This window comes from Hemitrygon akajei, chromosome 29 (genome assembly GCF_048418815.1).
Source record: "Hemitrygon akajei chromosome 29, sHemAka1.3, whole genome shotgun sequence".
Taxonomy (NCBI): Eukaryota; Metazoa; Chordata; class Chondrichthyes; order Myliobatiformes; family Dasyatidae; genus Hemitrygon; species Hemitrygon akajei.
Window position 1 is genome coordinate 47,448,997 of NC_133152.1, and position 23,725 is coordinate 47,472,721.

Below are 23,725 nucleotides of genomic sequence, written 5' to 3' on the forward strand. Positions count from 1 at the left end.
GAGACGCAGAGCTCCTCAGGAATTCAGATTCACCAAAACATACAGATCTACAACGGGCAGTCAAAGCAGCCCAACGCATCACCACCAGCAAGGACGTATGCACAGAAAGGCGCTGGAAAAGGGCCAGTAACCCACCCACCCTGTTCATGGACTGTTTGTCCCACTCCCATCAGGGAGGAGGCTACGTAGCATCCACACCAGGACCACCAGACTCAAAAACAGTTACTTTCCCCGAGCAGTAAGGATGATCAACACCTCCACCCACTAACCCACCCCTCCACACCCCCAACCACCACTACTGTATCATTTCCTGTCAGAGTCTTATTATGTACAGACACTCCTGTGCCTAGTGTCACTTTATGGAAATACAATCAATGTATATCAGCTATCTTATGGATTTATATTTATTCTGTTTCTTTATCGTAGTTTTTTTTGTTGAATCAGATCTGGAGTAACAATCACTTTTTTCTCCTTTACACTTGTGTACTGGAAATGACATTAAACAATCTTGAATGTTGACTCTTGAAATGTGTCATCTAGGTTAACAACCAGCACGGCCCAGGGGTGTGCTGCGGACAGCCTGCGGGAGCTGCCACACATTCTGGCGCCAATATCGCAGGCTGTCGTTGTCAGTGTGAGAGCTCCTGTCCTGGTGGAAGGTCACTGTACAAAGATAACAAATTTAACAGAACTCCTGCGATTCCAACAGATTTAACCCATTAGAGTTTCACACGTCTAACACAGGGCGTAGAGCACAGGACATAGTTGGAATTAATTCCAATAGAGTCCAGTGCAGGTGACAGGGGATCTTCTGACTTAAAAACCTCTTTTTCTGTCAGTGAGGTTGCAGTCAAGTATAAAACATGGAAAACAGAACACAAAGAACCGAACACAGAACACGGCCCAGCACAGCACAGGAACAGAGTCAGCGTGGCTGTGTAGACCCGTGATGCCTATCCAGATTAACCCTCTCTGCACATGGCCCTCCATTCCATGTGTTTAAATGCCTCTTATTTTATCTGCTTCTACCACTTCTCTTGGCCGCTCGCTCCAGGCACCCACCACCCCGCATGAAAATCTCATCTCCTTTCACTGTTCCTCTCTCACCTTAAACTGATGGCCTCTTGTACTTGGCATTCACTGATTACAGTATCACGTCACTACAATAGTACGGTATTTCACAAATTCACACTACTTACAATCAAAAGCTTCAAATCACCACACAGTCATAGAGCTTTAGAGTTATACAGCGCGTGACAGGCCCCTTGACCCCTCTGAACCCTGTCAGCTAAGGAACCTCATCTAGAATCAGAATCAGATTTAAGATCACCGGTATCTGTTGTGAAATCTGTTACTTTGCAATATGTAGGTATCTGTTGTGAAATCTGTTACTTTGCAATATGTAAACAATTACTAGATAGATAGATAGATAGATACTTTATTCATCCCCATGGAGAAATTCAACTTTTTTTCCAATGTCCCATACACTTGTTGTAGCAAAACTAATTACATACAATACTTAACTCAGTAAAAAAATATGATATGCATCTAAATCACTATCTCAAAAAGCATTAATAATAGCTTTTAAAAAGTTCTTAAGTCCTGGCGGTTGAATTGTAAAGCCTAATGGCATTGGGGAGTATTGACCTCTTCATCCTGTCTGAGGAGCATTGCATCGATAGTAACCTGTCGCTGAAACTGCTTCTCTGTCTCTGGATGGTGCTATGTAGAGGATGTTCAGAGTTTTCCATAATTGACCGTAGCCTACTCAGCGCCCTTCACTCAGCTACCGATGTTATACTCTCCAGTACTTTGCCCACGACAGAGCCCGCCTTCCTTACCAGCTTATTAAGACGTGAGGCGTCCCTCTTCTTAATGCTTCCTCCCCAACACGCCACCACAAAGAAGAGGGCGCTCTCCACAACTGACCTATAGAACAGTGATCATTAATGGAGAATGTGTGGAGCAGGTTAAGACCTACAAGTATCTGGGAGTACAGTTAGACGAGAAGCTAGACTGGACTGCCAACACAGATGCCTTGTGCAGGAAGGCACAGAGTCGACTGTACTTCCTTAGAAGGTTGGCGTCATTCAATGTCTGTAGTGAGATGCTGAAGATGTTCTATAGGTCAGTTGTGGAGAGCGCCCTCTTCTTTGTGGTGGCGTGTTGGGGAGGAAGCATTAAGAAGAGGGACGCCTCACGTCTTAATAAGCTGGTAAGGAAGGCGGGCTCTGTCGTGGGCAAAGTACTGGAGAGTTTAACATCGGTAGCTGAGCGAAGGGCGCTGAGTAGGCTACGGTCAATTATGGATAACTCTGAACATCCTCTACATAGCACCATCCAGAGACAGAGAAGCAGTTTCAGCGACAGGTTACTATCGATGCAATGCTCCTCAGACAGGATGAAGAGGTCAACACTCCCCAATGCCATTAGGCTTTACAATTCTACCGCCAGGACTTAAGAACTTTTTAAAAGCTATTATTAATGCTTTTTGAGATAGTGATTTAGATGCATATCATATTTTTTACTGAGTTAAGTATTGTATGTAATTAGTTTTGCTACAACAAGTGTATGGGACATTGGAAAAAAGTTGAATTTCCCCATGGGGATGAATAAAGTATCTATCTATCTTCAGCATCTCACTACAGACATTGAATGACGCCAACCTTCTAAGGAAGTACAGTCGACTCTGTGCCTTCCTGCACAAGGCATCTGTGTTGGCAGTCCAGTCTAGCTTCTCGTCTAACTGTACTCCCAGATACTTGTAGGTCTTAACCTGCTCCACACATTCTCCATTAATGATCACTGGCTCCATATGAGGCCTAGATCTCCTAAAGTCCACCACCATCTCCTTGGTCTTGGTGATATTGAGACGCAGGTAGTTTGAGTTGCACCATATCACAAAGTCCTGTATCAGTTTCCTATACTCCTCCTCCTGTCCATTCCTGACACACCCCACTATGGCCGTGTCATCAGCGAACTTCTGCACATGGCAGGACTCTGAGTTATATTGGAAGTCTGATGTGTACAGGGTGAACAGGACCGGAGAGAGTACGGTTCCCTGTGGCGCTCCTGTGCTGCTGACCACCGTGTCAGACCTACAGTCTCCCAACCGCACATACTGAGGTCTATCTGTCAAGTAGTCCACTATCCAATCCACCATGTGAGAGTCTACTCCCATCTCCGTTAGTTTGTGCCTTAAGATCTTGGGCTGGATGGTGTTAAAGGCACTAGAGAAGTCAAGGAATGTAATCCTCACAGCACAACTGACCCCATCTAGGTGAGAGAGTGATTTGTGCAGCAAATATGTGATAGCATCCTCCACTCCCACCTTCTCCTTATACGCAAACTGAAGAGGATCCCGGGCGTGCCTGGTTTGTGGCCTCAGATTCTGTATTATCAGCCGCTCCATGGTCATCTATAAGTTACAATAAGAAATAAAGAGAGCAAAATAGTGAGGTGGTATACATGGAAGCTGATGGTGGAGGGGAAGAAGCTGTTCCTGAAACGTTGAAGGTGTGTCTTCAGGCTTCTGTACCTCCTTCCTTCCCGATGGTGGTTACCTTTATCAGCATTTGGCTCGTAACTTCCCAAACCTTTCCAATCCACATACTTTTAAAAGCTGTTGTAGAGCAGGGGTTCACAATATTTGAGGCAGTGGATCCCGACCATTAACCGGGGGGGGGTCCGTGGATCCAGGTTGGGTGCCCCCGTAAGACAGCATAGAAAGTACAGCACCATACAGACCCTTTGCTCACACTCTTGTGCCAACATTTTAACTTACTTGAAGATCAATCTAACCCTCCCTCCCACATGGCCCTCCATTTTTTTTAATCATTCATGTGCCTATCTAAAGTTCTCTTAAATATGCTTAACGTGCCTGCCTCTACGCCACCCCTGGCAGATTTATTTATCATATGTACATCAAAACGCACAGTGAAGTGCATTATTTGCGTTAACAACCAACACAGTCTAAGGATGTGCTGGGGGCAGCCCGCAAGTGACCGGCAGAGCTCATCAGAACAGTTTGTATCATCACTGAAGGTTGTGTAGCCATGGACAGTGTCGATCAGCATGCTGTAAAGTTTAAGCCCTCCCTCCTATATAGTCCTCCATTTTTCTATTGTCCATTGTCCAAGAGTCTCTTAAATGTCCCAAATCTATCTGCCTCTGCCATCAACCTGGGCAGAGTGTTTCATGGATCGTGAGCACTCTCCTCAGAGTGCAGAACAGGCCCTCCTGACCCTTCGAGTAGTGCTGCCCAGCAACCCCTGATTTAACCCTAGCCGACTCATGGGGCAATTTATAATGACCAGTTAACCTATTAATCTTTGGAATAAGACCATAAGACATAGGAGCAAAATTTGGCCTTTCAGCCCATCGAATCTGTTCTGCCATTCCACCATGGCTGATCCTGGATCCCACTCAAACCCATACACGTATTCTCACCATACCCTTTAATGCCCTGCTCGATTAGGAAACAATCAGCTTCCGTCTTAAATACATGCACAGACTTGGACTCCACTGCAGTCTGTGGCCGAGCATTCCACAGACTCACTACTCTCTGGCTAAAACAAATCCTCCTCAACTCTGTTCTAAAGAGTCACCCCTCAATTTTGAGACTGTGCCCTCTAGGTCTGGATATGCCCAACAGCGTAAACATCCTCTCCACATCCACCTATCTAGTCCTTTGAACATTCAGTAGATTTCAATGTGATCCCTCCAAATTCTCCTAAATTTCAGTGAGTACAGACCCAAGCTGCCAAATGCTCCTCATATTCATTCCCAGAATCATCCTCATGAACCTCCTCTGGACTCTCTCCAATGACAACACATCCATTCTGAGATATGGGGCCCAAAACTGTTGACAATACTCCAAGTGCAGCCTGATTAGTGTCTTATAAAGGCTCAGCATTATCTCTGTTTTTATATTCTATTCCCCTTGAAATAAATGCCAATATTGCATTTGTCTTCTTTACCACAGACCCAATCTGTAAATTAACCTTCTGGGAATCTTACACAAGGACTCCTAAGTCCATCTGCACTTCTGATGTTTGAACCTTCTCCCCATTTAGATGATAGTCTGCACTATTGTTCCTTTTACCAAAATACATTATCATACATTTCCCAACACTGTATTCCATCGGCCACATTTTTTGCCCATTCTTCCAATTTGTCTAAGTCCTGATGCAATCTCATTGCTTCCTCAGCACTACCTACCCTTCCACCTACCTTCGTATCATCTGCAAACTTTGCCACAAAGCCATCAATTCCATTATCCAAATCATTGAAAAACAATGTGAAAAGTAGTGGTCCCAACACTGACCCCTGAGGAACACCACCAGTCACTGGCAGCCACCCAGAAAAGACCCTTTTATTCCCACTGCGGAAGGAAACCGGAGCACCCAGAGGAAACCCACGTGGTCGAGGTGAGAACATACCAACTCCTTACAGACAGTGGTGGAAAATAAACTCGGGTTGCTGGTTCTGTGAAGTGGTGTGCTAACCACTACACTACTGTGTCACGAGGAAATCTGCAGATGCTGGAAATTCAAGCAACACACACAAAATGATGGTGGAATGCAGCAGGCCAGGCAGAACCTATAGGGAGAAGCACTGGCGACGTTTCGGGCTGAGACCCTTCGTCAGGACTCACTGTCGACGTTTTGGGATGAGACCCTTCGTCAGAACTGACTGTCGACGTTTCGGGACGAGACCCTTCGTCAGGACTGACTGTCGACATTTCGGGACGAGACCCTTCGTCAGGACTGACTGTCGACATTTCGGGATGAGACCCTTCATCAGGACTGACTGTCGACATTTCGGGATGAGACCCTTCGTCAGGACTGACGAAGAGTCTCAGCCCAAAACTTCGACAGTGCTTCTCCCTATAGATGCTGCCTGGCCTGCTGTGTTCCACCAGCATTTTGTGTACACTACTGTGCCACCCGTCTTTGACAGGAGTTCAGTGATGGTCCAAGTGCAGAGGGAGACACAGACATTGTCAGAGTAGTCCACCTTCCTTCACAGGGATTCAGTGATGGTCCAAGTGCAGAGGGAGACACAGACGTGAACAGAGTAGTCCAGCTTCCTTCACAGGGATTCAGTGATGGTCCAAGTGCAGAGGGAGACTCAGACGTGGACAGAGTAGTCCAGCTTCCTTCACAGGGATTCAGTGATGGTCCAAGTGCAGAGGGAGACACAGACGTGAACAGAGTAGTCCAGCTTCCTTCACAGGGATTCAGTGATGGTCCAAGTGCAGAGGGAGACACAGACGTGAACAGAGTAGTCCAGCTTCCTTCACAGGGATTCAGTGATGGTCCAAGTGCAGAGGGAGACACAGACATTGTCAGAGTAGTCCACCTTCCTTCACAGGGATTCAGTGATGGTCCAAGTGCAGAGGGAGACACAGACGTGGACAGAGTAGTCCATCTTCCTTCACAGGGATTCAGTGAGGGCTCTAATAAGAACTGTACAGAACTAAAGCAAATAACAAATGCAAGACCAACAGGGCCAGTAACTAATAACTCTCAAAGTAACCAAAAACTAACATTGTCAAACAACTCAAAAGCATTAACCTAGAAGTAAATTAATACTGCTCCTTTAACACTGTCTATCTAAATCACTGATCTTTTCTCCCCCCGGAACGTGGACTAAGGTAAGCAGGGAGCATTGCCCTTGCTGTGATTCAAACAAGACTAAAACTAAATACAGTTAGGAAGAAACCCTCATTGGATGGAACGCGTGCATTCTCACATGTGTAATTGCCAACTCGTTTCAGCAGCCCGCCTGTGAGAGTGCCCAGACTCCACGGCAGTGTCCGCGGTGGTTATGACTCTCTTACCACGTTTCGTGCTGCGATGTGTCCCCACTATCAGCCATTCATTAAGGTATCAGAAACCAAACGATCTGGCCTGATCTATTGCTGCTGCTGGTGGATAGTCTGTGGCAGTACCCAACCTAAAACAGCCACAGCAGCGAGCGTGGAATGATCCTACGGTCAACGCGGGCGGTCTCAGCCGAGCTTTCAGGAGAGTGGAGCAGATATTGTAACTCCTGCCTAAGTAACCTTCCAAAATACTACAAACCCACGGTTGCTCAGCAACAGAGAGCGCCGTGGTTCAGTGATGTCGAACTCACAGTACAAACTGTGTTTCATTTCTATTGTGTACATTTTCCCATAGGCAACAATGGCATCAGGGAACTTCCTCAGTGTCAAGGGCACATTCTGACAGGTCAACCTAACTTCCAAGCTCAAACGTGCACCTGTACTTTTAAAAAGATACAAGCTGAAATAAATGTGTAAAAGTAATCCAAGCAGAATTACGGCAGGTTGCCTGGAATAATATTTATATGTCAACGTATTTGGAAATATGGAGAGTGTTGGATTTATTTAGAAAGACAGTCCCAGTGACCCATACCACCGGGTCACCAGTGGAGGGACCATAACCCTCCATACCTCTCCAAACTTCTCATCAAAGTTGCAATCGAACCCACATCCACCACCTCCACTGGCAGCTTGTTCCACACTCTCACCACCTCTGAGTGAAGAAGTTCCCCCTCAGGTTCCCCATGAACATTTCATCTTTCACCCTTAACCCATAACCTCTGGTTGTCATCCCACCCAACCTCAGTGGAAAACGCCTGCTTGCATTTACCCTATCTGCACCCCTCATAATATTGAAAAACTCCATCAAATCCCTGCTCATTCTCCTACACTTCCAATTGTCTGACGCTTACAGAGTGGATGCTGGAGGTACGGGTGTATGTGTGGGCTGGACATCTGGATACAGACCCACTGTTCATTTTGGCTGTGTTCCCGCAAGGCAAACACTGACATTGGAATAACACAATAATTTCAAGTACGTAGTGGAATTGCTCCCCTTTGTGTAAGAGTAATCTTCCAGTGGAAGAGCAAAGGTTTGGTTGCTGCTCTGTGCAGTGCCAGTGGGAGGACAGAGGTTCAGTCACTGGTCAGTACAGTGTCAGTGGGAGGACAGAGGTTTGGTCACTGGTCAGTACAGTGCCAGTGAGAGGACAGAGGTTTGGTCACTGGTCTGTACAGTGCCAGTGAGAGGACAGAGGTTTGGTTACTGGTCAGTACAGTGGTGCCAGTGAGAGGACAGAGGTTTGGTTACTGGTCAGTACAGTGCCAGTGAGAGGACAGAGGTTTGGTCACTGGTCTGTACAGTACCAGTGAGAGGACAGAGGTTTGGTTACTGGTCAGTACAGTGCCAGTGAGAGGACAGAGGTTTGGTTACTGGTCAGTACAGTGCCAGTGAGAGGACAGAGGTTTGGTCACTGGTCTGTACAGTACCAGTGAGAGGACAGAGGTTTGGTTACTGGTCAGTACAGTGCCAGTGAGAGGACAGAGGTTTGGTCACTGGTCTGTACAGTGCCAGTGAGAGGACAGAGGTTTGGTCACTGGTCTGTACAGTGCCAGTGAGAGGACAGAGGTTTGGTCACTGGTCAGTACAGTGGTGCCAGTGAGAGGACAGAGGTTTGGTCACTGGTCTGTACAGTGCCAGTGAGAGGACAGAGGTTTGGTTACTGGTCAGTACAGTGGTGCCAGTGAGAGGACAGAGGTTTGGTTACTGGTCAGTACAGTGGTGCCAGTGAGAGGACAGAGGCTTGGTCACTGGTCAGTACAGTGTCAGTGGGCTGGTTTACATTACAGCACAGTATAGGCCTTTTGGTTCACAATATTATTCCTGCTGTAAGCTTTGATGGCCTTCCTCACTGACCATTACACCCCCAATCTCGGTGTCATCTGCAAACTTGGTAATCCAGTTTACCACATTGTCATCCAGATCATTGATATAGTGGATCCAGCACCAGTCCCAGCTAGCTGAGTGAGGAACTTCACCAGAACGACAGTAACAATTCCAGCCAGAGCCCGTCCCAAGTTCTGGAGGGAAACTGGGAGTGGGGCATAAACGCCAGCATTGTTGGCGACATCTTAATCTCTCGAAGGGAGTGAACGTGGTAGCACAGCAGCTAGCGTGATGCTATTACAACTTGGATTTTCAGAGTTCAATCATCCTCTGTACGGAAGATTGTACACTCTTCCCGTGAGCCTGTGGGTTTCCTCCATGTACACTGGTTTCCTCCCACAGTCCAAAGACCTACCAGTTGGCCATTGTAAATTGTCCTGTGATTAGGCTAGGTTTAAATCAGCAGTGGGCCAGAAGAGCCTGGTCTGCACTGTATCTCTAAAATAAATAAAAATAAAATAAAACTGAATAAAAAAAGTTTTTTGCTCTTTTCTGAACAAGGCCAGAATCCATCTGTTCATGTGACCTTAAACTAACCGAAACCTTTCTTCAAATACTGAACTAAGTGAATGTGACGAATTGTGTTTTGCTCTCGATTTATGCCAATTTCCATGGTTAATTCCACCAGCCATAAATTTTATGATTTGAAACCAATGGGTCAATTTGTCCTTTAATAAGCAGCACCATGAAGTCACGAGAGACCAGAATTAATTCTCTTTATAGGTACAAAGTACTCTGCCAGCTGCATATTTTACATGGAGTTTCTCTACAGTGAATGAGAGGAGGCACCAAGATGGCATAGAAACGCGTCAGGTGGCACTCTCTTTCGGGCTCCAATTTGCCACGAGAACCAGGCTCTCATTAGTTATGACGGCACAGCCTTTGGGAATTATTAAGTGGACTAGCTGGAATTTTAGACCAGTAGCTACCCCAGAAAGCAGTCTGAAAATATAAAGAAGGGAAGAGGAGGAGATCATTATGGAACACTACAGCATAGTACAGGCCCTTCAATGTTGTGCTGTCCTTTTACTTGAACTCTTCCCCTCTACATAGCTCAATTTTTCTATCATCCATCTGCCTGTCTAAGAGTTTCTTAAATGTCCCTAATGTATCTGCCTCCACCACCTCCCCTGACAGGACATTCCACACACCCACCACTCTCTGTGTAAAAGGCTTACCTTTGACATCTCCCCTGTGCTTTCCTCCAGTCACCTTAAAATCTTGCCTCCTCATATTAGCCATTTCTGCCTTGGTAAAAGTCTCTGGCTGTCTACTCTATCTGTGTCTCTTATCATCTTGTACACCTCGATTTAACTCATCTAGCCATGCATTATGCAAAATAAAATTAAAGCAGACTACTTCTGAGTAATTTGATTGACAGTCACCCTCTAATTCACATCCATTCCATGATGAGGAGACCTTTTCCCAGCAGGTTCTATTGTTATGTAAAGTAGTAAGTTGTTTGATTGTGTTAAACAAAGTTCCTCCTTCACATGAAACACTTTGCAAGAACAAAATTCCGTCTCTCAAAAACTTCACCCTTCTACAACACTGAATCCAATAACATTTAAAAACAAACCAAGTACCTGCTATAAGACTATGAAATATAGGAGCAGAATTAGGCCACTTGGCCCATTGAGGCTGTTCCACCATTTCATCATGGCTGATTTATTGTCCCTCTCAACCCCATTCTCCTGCTTTCTCCCTGGGACCTTTGACACCCTGACTAAACAAGAACCTATCAACCTCCATTTTAAATATACCCAATGACATGACTGATCTCCACAGATTCACCACTCTCTAAATGAAGAAATTCCTCCTCATCTCATCTTGCAGGGTGGGGTTGTAGAGAAGCAGACGAAGAGTTGGAGAGGGATAAGTGGATGTCTGTTCTATCAGATTTAGACCATCTGAAATTGCTACCTGTCACTAATCCAAACCTGTAATGTCCAGGTGTGAACAAGGCATTGAACATCGGGCGGCATGGTGACGTAGCAGTTAGCACCACGCTATTACAGCTTGGGGTGCTGGAGTTCAGAGTTCAATTCCAGAGTCCTCTGCAACGAGTTTGTACGTTGTTCCCATGGAATGTGTGGGTTTCCTCCAAGTGATCCGGTTTCCTCCCACATTCCAAAGATGTACTGATTATGTTAACTGGTACGTTACTGATCATTGTAAGTAATCCTGTGATTAGGCTAGAGTTAAAAATTGGGGGTTACTGAACAGTATGACTCGAAGGTCTAGAAGGGCTTGTTCCACATTGTCTCTCTAAATAAAATAACACAAAAAATAAAAGCATCGGTGAGAGCTGTAGCAAAGGGAAAAGCCCTCACAGCCTAAGTGAATAAAACACGTACACGTACAAGCACTCAGATGCGCAGGAGGGTTCACATATACACAACCTTCATCACTGCACTTTACCAACACTACGTCCACTTTGATAACTTTGCACTAAAATTGATATTTTAGTTCCAATTGTATTCTTTCTTGTAAAAAATGTGTTTAATGTACAGTTTGTGAATAGGACCTTAGAGCCATTGAAAACTACAGCACAGAAACAGGCCCTTCGGCCCATCTAGTCTAGGCGACTGTAGGTCTGACACGGTGGTCAGCAGCACAGGGGCGCCGCAGGGAACCGTACTCTCTCCGGTCCTGTTCACCCTGTACACATCAGACTTCCAATATAACTCAGAGTCCTGCCATGTGCAGAAGTTCGCTGATGACACGGCCATAGTGGGGTGTGTCAGGAATGGACAGGAGGAGGAGTATAGGAAACTGATACAGGACTTTGTGATATGGTGCAACTCAAACTACCTGCGTCTCAATATCACCAAGACCAAGGAGATGGTAGTGGACTTTAGGAGATCTAGGCCTCATATGGAGCCAGTGATCATTAATGGAGAATGTGTGGAGCAGGTTAAGACCTACAAGTATCTGGGAGTACAGTTAGACGAGAAGCTAGACTGGACTGCCAACACAGATGCCTTGTGCAGGAAGGCACAGAGTCGAATGTACTTCCTAAGAAGGTTGGCGTCATTCAATGTCTGTAGTGAGATGCTGAAGATGTTCTATAGGTCAGTTGTGGAGAGCGCCCTCTTCTTTGTGGTGGCGTGTTGGGGAGGAAGCATTAAGAAGAGGGACGCCTCACGTCTTAATAAGCTGGTAAGGAAGGCGGGCTCTGTCGTGGGCAAAGTACTGGAGAGTTTAACATCGGTAGCTGAGCGAAGGGCGCTGAGTAGGCTACGGTCAATTATGGATAACTCTCAACATCCTCTACATAGCACCATCCTGAGACAGAGAAGCAGTTTCAGCGACAGGTTACTATCGATGCAATGCTCCTCAGACAGGATGAAGAGGTCAATACTCCCCAATGCCATTAGGCTTTACAATTCTACCGCCAGGACTTAAGAACTTTTTAAAGCTATTATTAATGCTTTTTGAGATGGTGATTTAGATGCATATCACTTTTTTTTTACTGAGTTAAGTATTGTATGTAATTAGTTTTGCTACAACAAGTGTATGGGACATTGGAAAAAAGTTGAATTTCCCCATGGGGATGAATAAAGTATCTATCTATCTATCTATCTATCTATCTATCTACTCCCATTGACCTGCACTGGGCCCATAGCCCTCCATACCCATCCCATCCATGTACCTATCCAAACTTCTCTTAAATGTTGAAATTAAACTCATATCCACCACTTTCGCTGGCAGCCCGTTCCACACTCTCACCACTCTCTGAGTGAAGAAGTTCCTCCTCAAGTTCCCCTTTCACCCTTAACCCATGACCTTCAGTAGTACTCTCAGTCAAACTCAGTGGAAAAAGCCTGCTTGAATTCACTCTATCTATACCCCTCATAATTTTGTATACCTCTATCAAATCTCTCCTCAGTCTTCTATGTTCCAAGGAATGAGGTTCTAACCTATTCAATCTTTCCTTATAACTCAGGTCCTCCAGACTCGGCAACATCCTTGTAGATTTTCTCTGTACTCTTTTAATTACATCTTTCCTGTAGGTAGGTGACCAAAACACCACACAATACTCCAAATTTGGCCTCACCAACATCTTATACAACTTCAACATAACATCAAATCTCCTGTGCTCAGTACTTTGATTTATGAAGGCCATTGTACTAAAAGCTTTCTTTATGACCCTATCTACTTGTGATGCCACTTCGGTGAATTATGGACCTGTATTCCCAGATCCCCTTGTTCTACTACATTCCTCAGTGCCCTACTGTTCAATGTGTAAGATCTACCCCGACTGGTGCTCCCAAAGTGAAGTTCCTCACACTGTCTGCATTAAATTCCATCCGCCATTTTTCAGCCCATTTTTCTGGCTGGTTCAGATCCCACTTGAAGCCTTGATAGCCTTCCTCGCTGTTCACTACACCCCCAATCTTGGTGACATTTCAAATTATCATCCAGATGATAGATATAGTAGACTAACCACAGCAGACTCAGCATTGGTCCCTGTGGCACTCCGGTAGTCACAGGCCTCCAGTCAGAATGCTGTTTGAGTGCCTGTGATGGTAAGATTTGTTTTATTTGTCACATGCAGTGAAATGCATTGTTCGTGTCACATCAATCAGCAAGGACCATGCCAGGCGAGTGTCACTACATGCCTGGCACCAACGGAGCGTGCCCGAATATACTAACCCGAACTGTACGTACTTTGGACTGTGGGAGGAAACCCATGCAGTCACGGGGAGAGCGTACAAACTCCATTCAGACAGCAATGGGATTGAACCTGGTCTTACACTGGCATTGTGCCACCCTGCTCTTGGTGCCACCGCAGGCTTTTCACCCACCAGTGCGTACATAGACCTGTGCTCATGGCAATAAAGCTGACCATGTCCTCGGGCACAATCTCTCAGCGTACATACGTGTATGAAATCACTCTGACATCATCATTTGGCAACATGCACATGCACAGCCACAATCATTACACACATGAACACACCCACGTGTACACTATTGTATACACAAGGGCACTCACACACGTTGTAGACTCGACCATCTCCATCACGGGCACAAACCATCCAGAACATCTTTAAGAGGCGGTTCCTCGAGAAGGCAGCATCAAACCCTCGGGTCATAAATCATCGGAGCAGAATTAGGCTATTGGGGTCATCTGAGCCCTTGCGTTTGCTCCACCATTCCATCACGGTTGATGTATTTCCCCTTTCAACCCCATTCTCCTGTTTCCTCCCTGTAACCTTTGATGCCCTGACTAATCAAGGAGCTACCAACTTCCTTGGCGTCCATCGTTAAAGACCCTCAGCATTACCGAGATGCCCTCTTCACTTTAGAACTGTCAGGGAGCAGTGTGTCGAAGACACACACTCAACGTTTTAGAAACGGCTTCTCCCCACCACCATCAGATTTCTGAATGGACAGTGAACCATGAACACCTCCTCCTTTTGCAATACTTATTATTTCTTTTATTGCAACTTATCACAAAATGTTATGTCTTGCACAGTACTGCTGTGACAAAACAACAAAATGTTCTCTCTCTCTCACTCACTCACACTCATATCTCTCACATGGGTGTATTTGGTGTTGTGGGCTCATGGTGTCAGATGGGACTGTTAGTACAGTGTAGCTCTAAGTAAAAAGAAGTTTGAAAATTCAGAGGATTAATTTAGTTGGTAGGAGATTTATCTATCGTGAGCTCCCTGATTGTCTACAGATTTACTGAAATAAACGACTGCGGGGTATGTAACTGTTGCCAACTGACACACACTCAGCCAGACTATAATCATTTTGATAATAGTGTTTTGTTTCATTGAAAGAATGCACACTTTGGATCATTTCAGGAGCTGATGCCTAATTACATTAAACAATTTATAGCAGAATGCTTGGCCTAGAGTAGTTATTCAGATTGAAGTGCTCTGCGCAGGACTGGAACAGAATCAGTCAGGACATTTCAGAATCAAAATGACAGAATTAATTCCGGGAGAATGTTGCTGGGAATGGAGGACCTGGGTTATATGGAAGGATTGAATTCATTCCCTGGAACATAGAAGGCTGAGGGGAGCACAAATAATGCTGGAAATCTAAGGAACACACTGAAAATGCTAGAGGAACTCAGCAGGCCAGGCAGCATCTATGGAAAAGAGTAAACAGTTGACATTTCCGGCCAAAACCCATCTTTTCCATAGATGCTGCCTGGCCTGCTGAACTCCTCCACGCCAGCATTTTTGAGTGTGTTGCTAAGACTGAAGTGAGATTTGATTGGAGTATACAAAATTATGAGGGGTATAGACAGGGTAAGTACAAGCAAGCTTTTGCCGCTAAGGTTGGGTGGGTCTACAACTAGAAATCATGGATTAAAGGTGAAAGGTGAGGGGGAACTTCTTCACTCAGAGGCTGGTGAGAGTGTGGAATGAGCTGCCAGCACAAGTAGTGCATGTGAACACGATTTCGACATTTAAGAGAAGTTTGGATAGGTACATGGATGGTTGGGGTATGGAGGGCTATGGTCGAATGGGAGTAGGCAGTTTAAATGCTTCAGCATGCACTAGATGGGTCAAAGGGCCTGTTTCTGTGCTGTGCTTTTCTATGTCTCTATGAGAAGTCTCCAAACCATCTCCCAAGCAGCTGAAATACAGTGGATTCTAGTTTTTTTTTATTTTAAGTGCGATCGTGAACAATCGCCAGATCAGAAATGCTGATCAAGTCAGCTAGTTCCCAAAGAGAACTCTGATAGGCCAATCAGATAGTTCACTCCTACTCTGTGATAGAACATAAAATAATCATAAGTACAATTAAGAAACATTAAAAAATAATAGAAATACTGGAGTCATGATGATCACGATGAAATCTGCTGAAGAGAGACATTTATACACATGCTGTCCTCCATAATTCAGAGAGATTGAAGGATAAGGTTACAGGGTGACAAAACGTCCAGGAGCACTTGGAACTAAAAACTAATCCCTACCGGGAGAAAACAGCACCTGATCTTTCCGCACTGTTCTTCAGCAGTTTAAGGACTAAGTCCAGCTGGAACATAACTCACAAGTGCTCTTGAAAGTCAAGTATTAACCCTACCTGCCAACAACCAAGCATTGGTTGTTGGCAGGTGATGCACCATCAATAACTCTCCGAGTCGTGAGGCGAGATATTGGCTTTTATTGACTGGAAGAAAGAACAAGCAGTAATTGACCACCATACTACATCCTGGAGACTGAGGGCCGGGCTCAGACCTCAATCGCCTTTATACTGGGGTCTGTGGGAGGAGCCACAGTCAGTGGGAGGAGCCACAGGAGCAGTCAGCAGGGGGGCGTATCCAGACAGGTATATGTAGTTCACCACAGCAGGTAGGGTTAATTGGGGCAGCTACTTATTTGAGGTGAGGGCCTCCGTCGGTCAGAGTTGACCATGGATATTGCATCCTAGCTGTCTAGATATACAAGCCTGGGCAGTACGATATGGAGAGCAAGCTGTTCCCCATGCAGCAAGCTCCCCCTCTCCACGCATCTGATTATCCCAAAGGAACGGCAGACACCGATACAGTTTGGTACCAGCTGCATTGCAATAGTTTCCAGTCAGCATCGAACCCAATGTAGAATCCCCTTAGGGGTTCCAGCTCTGGATTTTTCCCTCGGGGTTTACCCCTGAAGCCTTCCCTATGAGTGAGTATAGCCACAAGGCAGCAGAGGTTTGAAATCAGAGTTTTCCTTTTCCTTGATGAGCTGCCAACCACGGTTAACGAGCCCCACGTGCTGAAAGTGACTGGTTTTAGGGCACCAGTAACCCGCCTTTGGCCCTTCTATTCCGTCGGGCTTAGTAGCTAAGCTGCATGTGAAGGTGAGGAGGTGGACTTAGTTGTCAGAAGATATTTGAGATGCACGTCATTTAATAGGCAGTGGGAGCTTGTCCCCATTACCACCCCTGGCCATAACAACCTTAAGGAACAACTTACTTAGACCAACTCTTAAAGAACAAAATCTACTTGACAAAAAAGCCAGGACTCCCTTTGTTTATTTGGAACACTATGTCACTTAACTGGGACAGGAGACAGTTGCCAAACCGTTTCTAACTAGCATTAGTCACGTGCACTTGTGTGGCCGTTAGACACTGTACTTGTGCTTAGGGTGAACAGTTTGAAAATAGCAGCAGTTGCCTGTGATTGTGTTCAAAAAGCAGTAATTTTGTCACCGATAGTTAGTGAGAAATAAACAGAAAGACAATTTGGAACTCTTCTGCTCACTGTGGTTTCAGGCATTCAGGCTCGGAGATGCCAGAAATGGCCGTGAGTGAAAATGAAATGATTTCACTACTTCAACAAGTTAGAAGCTACAAAGAGCTTGAAAGCATCAGCAATCATCTTGAATGTTACAATGAAAATGGAGATTTGGAGGATGCAATCATTGAAAACATTGCATGAAGGCAGTCCATTATTTGCAATGATTACAGTCAATCAAAAGAACACGGCAGCATACACTGAATGAATTCCTCCGTCAATAACTACGAGGAACTACTACTCAATTTTATAGTACTGTAGTAGTGTTGGTAGTATTCTAATTTGTTCTGTATCTCATTTAAATTTGTTACTCAGTTTGTCTTCTTTTTATACCTTTTGAACTATTTCCATGAAATTTCAGCTAATTCGGACAGCCACTAATTGGGCCAAACTGTACTGTGTCCTAATTAACCAGAATCCACTGAATTATAAGGACATGGGCTGAAAAATGACCAGTTATGACAATATAGCTGAGTACTTAACAAGATCCAGTGTAGGCTTCCTGTCAACGGTTTTACATCCCTCTGCGTGAATATCACTCTTTCATTTTCACCACTCACCCTCCATACGCTCCAAACGTAAAGCTCCTTTTCCGCCTCTCCATCTTTTATCCCTGGAACAGATTCGTAGCGATGGAACACCGAGGGGGAAGGTAGATCGTCCCTTGAGGATGCCAGTGAGTGAGTATATTCCACACAACCCGCTTCCTCAAGAATCAACTGCTGCCATTCAGCCAGAAAGGAGAAGTTCAAAGCTGCATTTCCTGTATCTCATAGCAACAGCTACACTCCTGTCAACCAGAACTTCTCAGTGTAAATCACCAGCAATCATCCTCTTCCACTCGCAATCGTATCATCTGGCCTCACAGCACCGAATCCCTCCCAATGCAGTTTCTCACCCACATCAATTTGTTCAAATCAAAGCAATTTTATTATTTATTTAGGACCAGGGACAGTATGTCTATTCATTATCAGTAGAGAAAATGTGCATGATAATCAGCCAATTAATTCGTAGATAGTTGCAGATAGAAGCAGCCTTGTTTCAAATCCGACACCAATGTTAACACGTGCTCTTCAGCATTCAAAAATCACATATCGCTCTAACCTCATATTTTCAAAGTGTCAGACCAGACACAGTCTGCTTTGTTTGAAGAAGCGGTGTACAGTAAATTCTGAATACCATTCTTTGTCTGGTCCTTGTAAGACTGTAAAGCCGAAAACGCTTTTTACAAATTAACTGTACCAGGCACCAGACTGCGTCCCACAAAGGCAGAGGTCTGTCGTTTCTGGCGAGGATGCTAAATGCAGCTCTCCCTAGTGTGCAGTAAACGTTCAATTTCCCCATCAAAGTCGGTGTGCTGATGCTCTGCGCTCGCAAGCCATTTTACTTGCATTTGCCACTGTGCACATGTGCAGAACGAGCTCTTTTGTTGAGTGACATGCTCGCCAGATACTTCATTTACAGATCAAAGAGCTTTGCAGACAAAGACATCTGACGTCACCGGTCTGGGCTCTCCCATGCTCCCAAGAGGGCCATAAGTGCAGTGAAATCATGCGCTTTGAAATGCACTCAGTGGCCGCTTTAATAGGTACACCTGCACACCTGCTCTTTAATGCAAATACCTAATCAGCCAATCATGCGGCAGCAACTCAATTCATATAAAAATCCAGACATGGTCAAGAGTTTCAGCTGTTGTTCAGACCAATCATCACAAAGGGGAAGAAATGTGATCTAAGTGACTTGGAATGAATGTGGTGTCAGATGGGGTGGTTTGAGTATCTCAGAAGCTGCTGACCTCCCGGGATTTTCACACACACCAGTCTCTAGAGTTTCCAGAGAATGGTGCGAGAAACCAAATACATCCAGCAACTGGCAGTTCTGTGTGGGAAAACACCTTGTTAATGAGAGAGGTCGGGGGGAATGGCCAGACTGGTTCAAGCTGCCAGGAAGGTGACAGTAACTCAAATAACCACACGTTACAACAGTGGTGTGCAGAAGAGCATCTCTGAACACACAACACGTCGAACCTCGAAGCAGATGGGCTACAGCAACAGAAGACCATGAATGTACTCTCAGTGACCATTTTATTAGGTGCAGGAAGTACCCAATAAAGTGGCCTCTGAATGTAGAAACATTCTTCTGACTGCTGCACCTTGTCTTGTCGTTACCTGCACGGTGGGGTTACAGACCTATGAAAGGTGGGCTTTAGAGCCTCATGTCTGCACTTTAGGTTGGTCATACAGCATTGAGTTTCACAGTGCATAAACAGGCCACTCAGCCCATCCAGTTCATGCTGATTAAGATTCTCATTTCAGCAAGTCCTATCTGTCAGACCTAGTCCAGGATCACTTCCTCTGGCAGGTCTTTCCACATACTGGCCACCCTCTTGGTGGAAAGTATTTCTCCTCAGGTTCCTATTGAATCTCCACCCCCCCCCCCCCCCACCTTAAAACTATGTCCTCTACTTTGTGATTCGTCCACCCTGGGGAAAAGGCTAAGTGTTCAGAATCACATCAGGTTTAATTTCGCAGACATATGTCATGAAATTTGTTGTTTTGTGCCAGCAGTACAATAATAATAAAAACTATAAATTACAAGAAGAAATATATAAAACATTAAATTAATTAAGTAGTGGGAAAAGAGAGCAAAAAATAGAAAAACAAATAGTGAGGTAGTGTTCATGAGTTCAATGCCCGTTCAGAAATCTGATGACGAAGGGGAAGAAGCTGTTACTAAAATGTTGAGTGTGTGTCATCAGGCTCCTGTACATTCTTCTTGATAGTGGGAATGAGAAGAGAGCACGTCCTGGGTGGTGAGGGTCCTTAATGATGGATGCTGCCTTCTTGACGCATCGCCTTTTGAAGATGTGCTTCATGCTGGGGAGGTTAGTGTCCATGATGGAGCTGGCTAAGTCTATGACCTTCTGCAGCTCTTTCCAACCTGTGCAGTAGCCCTTCAGTACCAGACTGTGACGCAACCAGTTAGAATGCTCTCCATGGTACATCTGTAGAAATTTCTGAGTCTTTGGTGACGTACTCCTAATGAGATATAATCACTGTCGTGCCTTCTTTGTAATTACATCAATATGTTGGACCGAGGATAGATCTTCAGAAACGTTGACATCCAGGATCTTGAAATTGCTCACCCTTTCCACTTGATGAGGACTGCTGTGTGCTCTTTTAACTGCCCCTTCCTAAAGTCCACAATCATTTCCTTGGTCTTACTGATGTTGAGTGCAAGAACTTTGCTGTGACACCACTCAACCAGCTGATCTACCTCACTCCTGTATGCTTCCTCATCACCCTATCTATAATCCCTTATGGTTTCCTACAACTCAGTAAAGTCACACCTCATTCTCTGATGTTCCAAGGAGTAAAGTCACAATTTGCTCAACCTCCCTCTATAACTTAGTCCTTGGGTCTTGGTAACATCTTCGTAAAAAAATTCTGCACTCTTTCAAGCTTAGTGGCATCTTTCCAATAGTAGAAAGACCAAAACTGAACACTGTATTCCTAATGTGGCCTCATCAACGTCTTTTACAACTGCAACATAACATCCCAAGTCCTGTACTCAAAGCCCTGAGTGATGAAGGCCAGCAGGCAAAAAGCTTTCTTCACCACCGTCTACCTGTGACGCCACTCTCAAGGAACAATGCTTCTGTAAACCAAGGACCCTCTGTTCTAGAACACTGCCTTGTTCACTGTGAATGTCCCACCCTCATTCATCTTCTCAAAATGTAACACCTCACACTTATCTGAACTAAACTCCATTTCAACGCACACAAAATCATAGAGGAACTCAGAAGGTCAGGCAGTATCTATGGTGGGGAATAAACAGTTGACATTTTAGGCCAAGAACCTTCACTGGGACTGGAAGGGAAGGGTGAAAAAGCCAGAATAAAAGGTGGGGGAGGAGAAAGAGGACAAGCTGGCAGGTGATAGGTGAGACAAGGTGAGAGGGAAGGTGTGTGGGTGGGGGAAGGTGATGCACCAAGAAGCTGGTAGGAGATAGATTGAAGAGATAAAGGACTGAAGAAGGAGGAGTCTGATAGAACAGGAGAGTGGACCATGGGAAAAAGGGAAGGAGGTGAATGGTAGGTGGGGCAAAAAGAGAATGAGGAATCAGAATAGGGAATGGAAAAAGAGAGGAGGAGGAGGATAGATAGATAGATAGATAGATAGATAGATAGATAGATACTTTATTCATCCCCATGGGGAAATTCAACTTTTTTCCAATGTCCCATACACTTGTTGTAGCAAAACTAATTACATACAATACTTAACTCAGTAAAAAAATATGATATGCATCTAAATCACTATCTCAAAAAGCATTAATAATAGCTTTTAAAAAGTTCTTAAGTCCTGGCGGTAGAATTGTAAAGCCTAATGGCATTGGGGAGTATTGACCTCCTCATCCTGACTGAGGAGCATTGCATCGATAGTAACCTGTCGCTGAAACTGCTTCTCTGTCTCTGGATGGTGCTATGTAGAGGATGTTCAGAGTTTTCCATAATTGACCGTAGCCTACTCAGCGCCCTTCGCTCAGCTACCGATGTTAAACTCTCCAGTACTTTGCCCACGACAGAGCCCGCCTTCCTTACCAGCTTATTAAGACGTGAGGCGTCCCTCTTCTTAATGCTTCCTCCCCAACACGCCACCACAAAGAAGAGGGCGCTCTCCACAACTGACCTATAGAACATCTTCAGCATCTCACTACAGACATTGAATGACGCCAACCTTCTAAGGAAGTACAGTCGACTCTGTGCCTTCCTGCACAAGGCATCTGTGTTGGCAGTCCAGTCTAGCTTCTCGTCTAACTGTACTCCCAGATACTTGTAGGTCTTAACCTGCTCCACACCTTCTCCATTAATGATCACTGGCTCCATATGAGGCCTAGATCTCCTAAAGTCCACCACCTTCTCCTTGGTCTTGGTGACATTGAGACGCAGGTAGTTTGAGTTGCACCATATCACAAAGTCCTGTATCAGTTTCCTATACTCCTCCTCCTCCTGTCCATTCCTGACACACCCCACTATGGCCGTGTCATCAGCGAACTTCTGCACATGGCAGGACTCCGAGTTATATTGGAAGTCTGATGTGTACAGGGTGAACAGGACCGGAGAGAGTACGGTTCCCTGCGGAACCTGCGGAAGGGAAATTGATTCTCTTGCTGTCAGTTTAGAGGCTACCTGGAGGGAATATGACATGTGGCTCCTCCAACCTGAGAGTGGCAGTGGAGGAGTCCATGGATTGACATGTCAGAATGGGAATGGAAATGGGAAATAGATGCTCACTGGGAAATCTGGCTTGTTATACCTGACAGAATGAAGGTGTTTGACTTTCAGAGGGCAAAGCCAATGGCTGGAGTCATGGCTGTGAGTACAATTATGTGCTACGTGTTGTCTCTTTGTAAGCAGTCCCATTCCTTTTCATTGAACACAGAACATAGAACATACAGCAGAGTCCGGGCCCTTTGGCCTGTAGTTTTAAACTACTCTAAGAGCAATCTAACCCTTCCCTCCTACACATTTTTCTATCATCCATGAGTCTATCTAAGAGTTTCTAAAATGTTCCTAATGACTTTGTCTCTAAACCACTGATGGCAGGACATTCCACACACCCACCACTCTGTGTGTAAAATCCTTACCTTTGACATTAGACCATAAAACATTATAATCATTCTTCCCATCGAGTCTGCTCCACCATTCCATCATGGCTGATTTATTAACCCTCTCAAACCCATCCTCCTGCCTTTTCCTCATAACATTTGATGCTGCTCATAATCAAGAACCTATCATCCTCAGCTTTAAATATATCCAATGATGTGGCCTCAACAGTTATCCATGGCAATGAATTCCGCAGATTCATCACCCACGGCTAAAGAAATTCCTTCTCATCTCTGTTCTGGATTCGGCCAGTCCTCACAGGTAAAATCCTCCCCATCACTGAGCACTTTGACATGAAACATTGTCACGGGGAAACAGCATCCATCATCAGGGACCCCCACAACCCGAGTCATGCTCTCTTCTCACTGCTACCATCAGAAAGAAGGTACAGGAGCCTCAGGACCCCACCATCAGGTTCAGGAACAGTCATTACCCATCAACCAGCAGGCTTTTGAACCAAAAGGGATAATTTCACCTGCCCCATCATTGAAATACTCCCACAATCCATGACCTCACTTTCAAGGGACTCTTCATCTCATGTTCTCAACATATATTGCTGATTTGTTAGTACTATTGCTTTCAATTTGTATTTGTGGTTTGGTGCCTTTTGCACACTGGTTGAACACCCAAGTTGGTGCAGTCTTTTATTAATGCTATTATGGTTATTATTCTATTATGGATTTATTGAGTATGCCCCCAAGAAAATGAATCTCAGGGTTGTATATGGTGTTTGATGTATATATATATACACACACACATACATACACACACACTTTAATAATAAATTTGCTTGGAACTTTGAACTTAAAGGGACGTCCTTCTATTCTGAGGCTGTGCCCTCTGGTCCTAGACTCCCACAATACAGGGCATCCTTTCCACGTCCACTCTATCTAGGCCTTCCAATATCAGACAGCTTTCAACAAGATCCTCCCTCATTCTTCGACAACCCAGTGAGTGTATGTCCCTATACAATTATGCTGCCTTGTATTTACCATGTTATACATACATCTTCCTGCACCTTTCCAGCGGGTACTTCGA

General features: G+C 45.0%; 1 protein-coding gene and 1 long non-coding RNA gene across 8 annotated transcripts in view; one reads left to right on the plus strand and one right to left on the minus strand.

The window, feature by feature from the left end:
• The window catches only part of rap1gapa (RAP1 GTPase activating protein a), a 529,693-nt gene that overhangs the window by 378,406 nt on the left and 127,562 nt on the right, over positions 1 to 23,725 (minus strand). The window contains exon 1 of one of the 7 annotated variants that reach the window (XM_073032361.1): positions 18,127 to 18,325. The exons of 4 other annotated variants lie outside the window; for them this stretch is intronic. In XM_073032361.1, the coding sequence (XP_072888462.1) occupies positions 18,127 to 18,131 (5 nt within the window). In that variant the 5' untranslated portion in view covers positions 18,132 to 18,325. Of the gene's footprint in view, positions 1 to 17,582; positions 18,027 to 18,126; positions 18,326 to 23,725 lie in introns of those variants that run through there. 2 more of the 7 variants (XM_073032360.1, XM_073032354.1) reach the window with 2 other exon arrangements.
• LOC140718495 (uncharacterized) overlaps positions 1 to 23,725 on the plus strand; it is a 33,662-nt gene that overhangs the window by 463 nt on the left and 9,474 nt on the right. The window contains exon 2 of the long non-coding RNA XR_012096701.1: positions 17,645 to 17,702. This is a non-coding gene — a long non-coding RNA (uncharacterized lncRNA). The remainder of the gene's footprint in view (positions 1 to 17,644; positions 17,703 to 23,725) is intronic.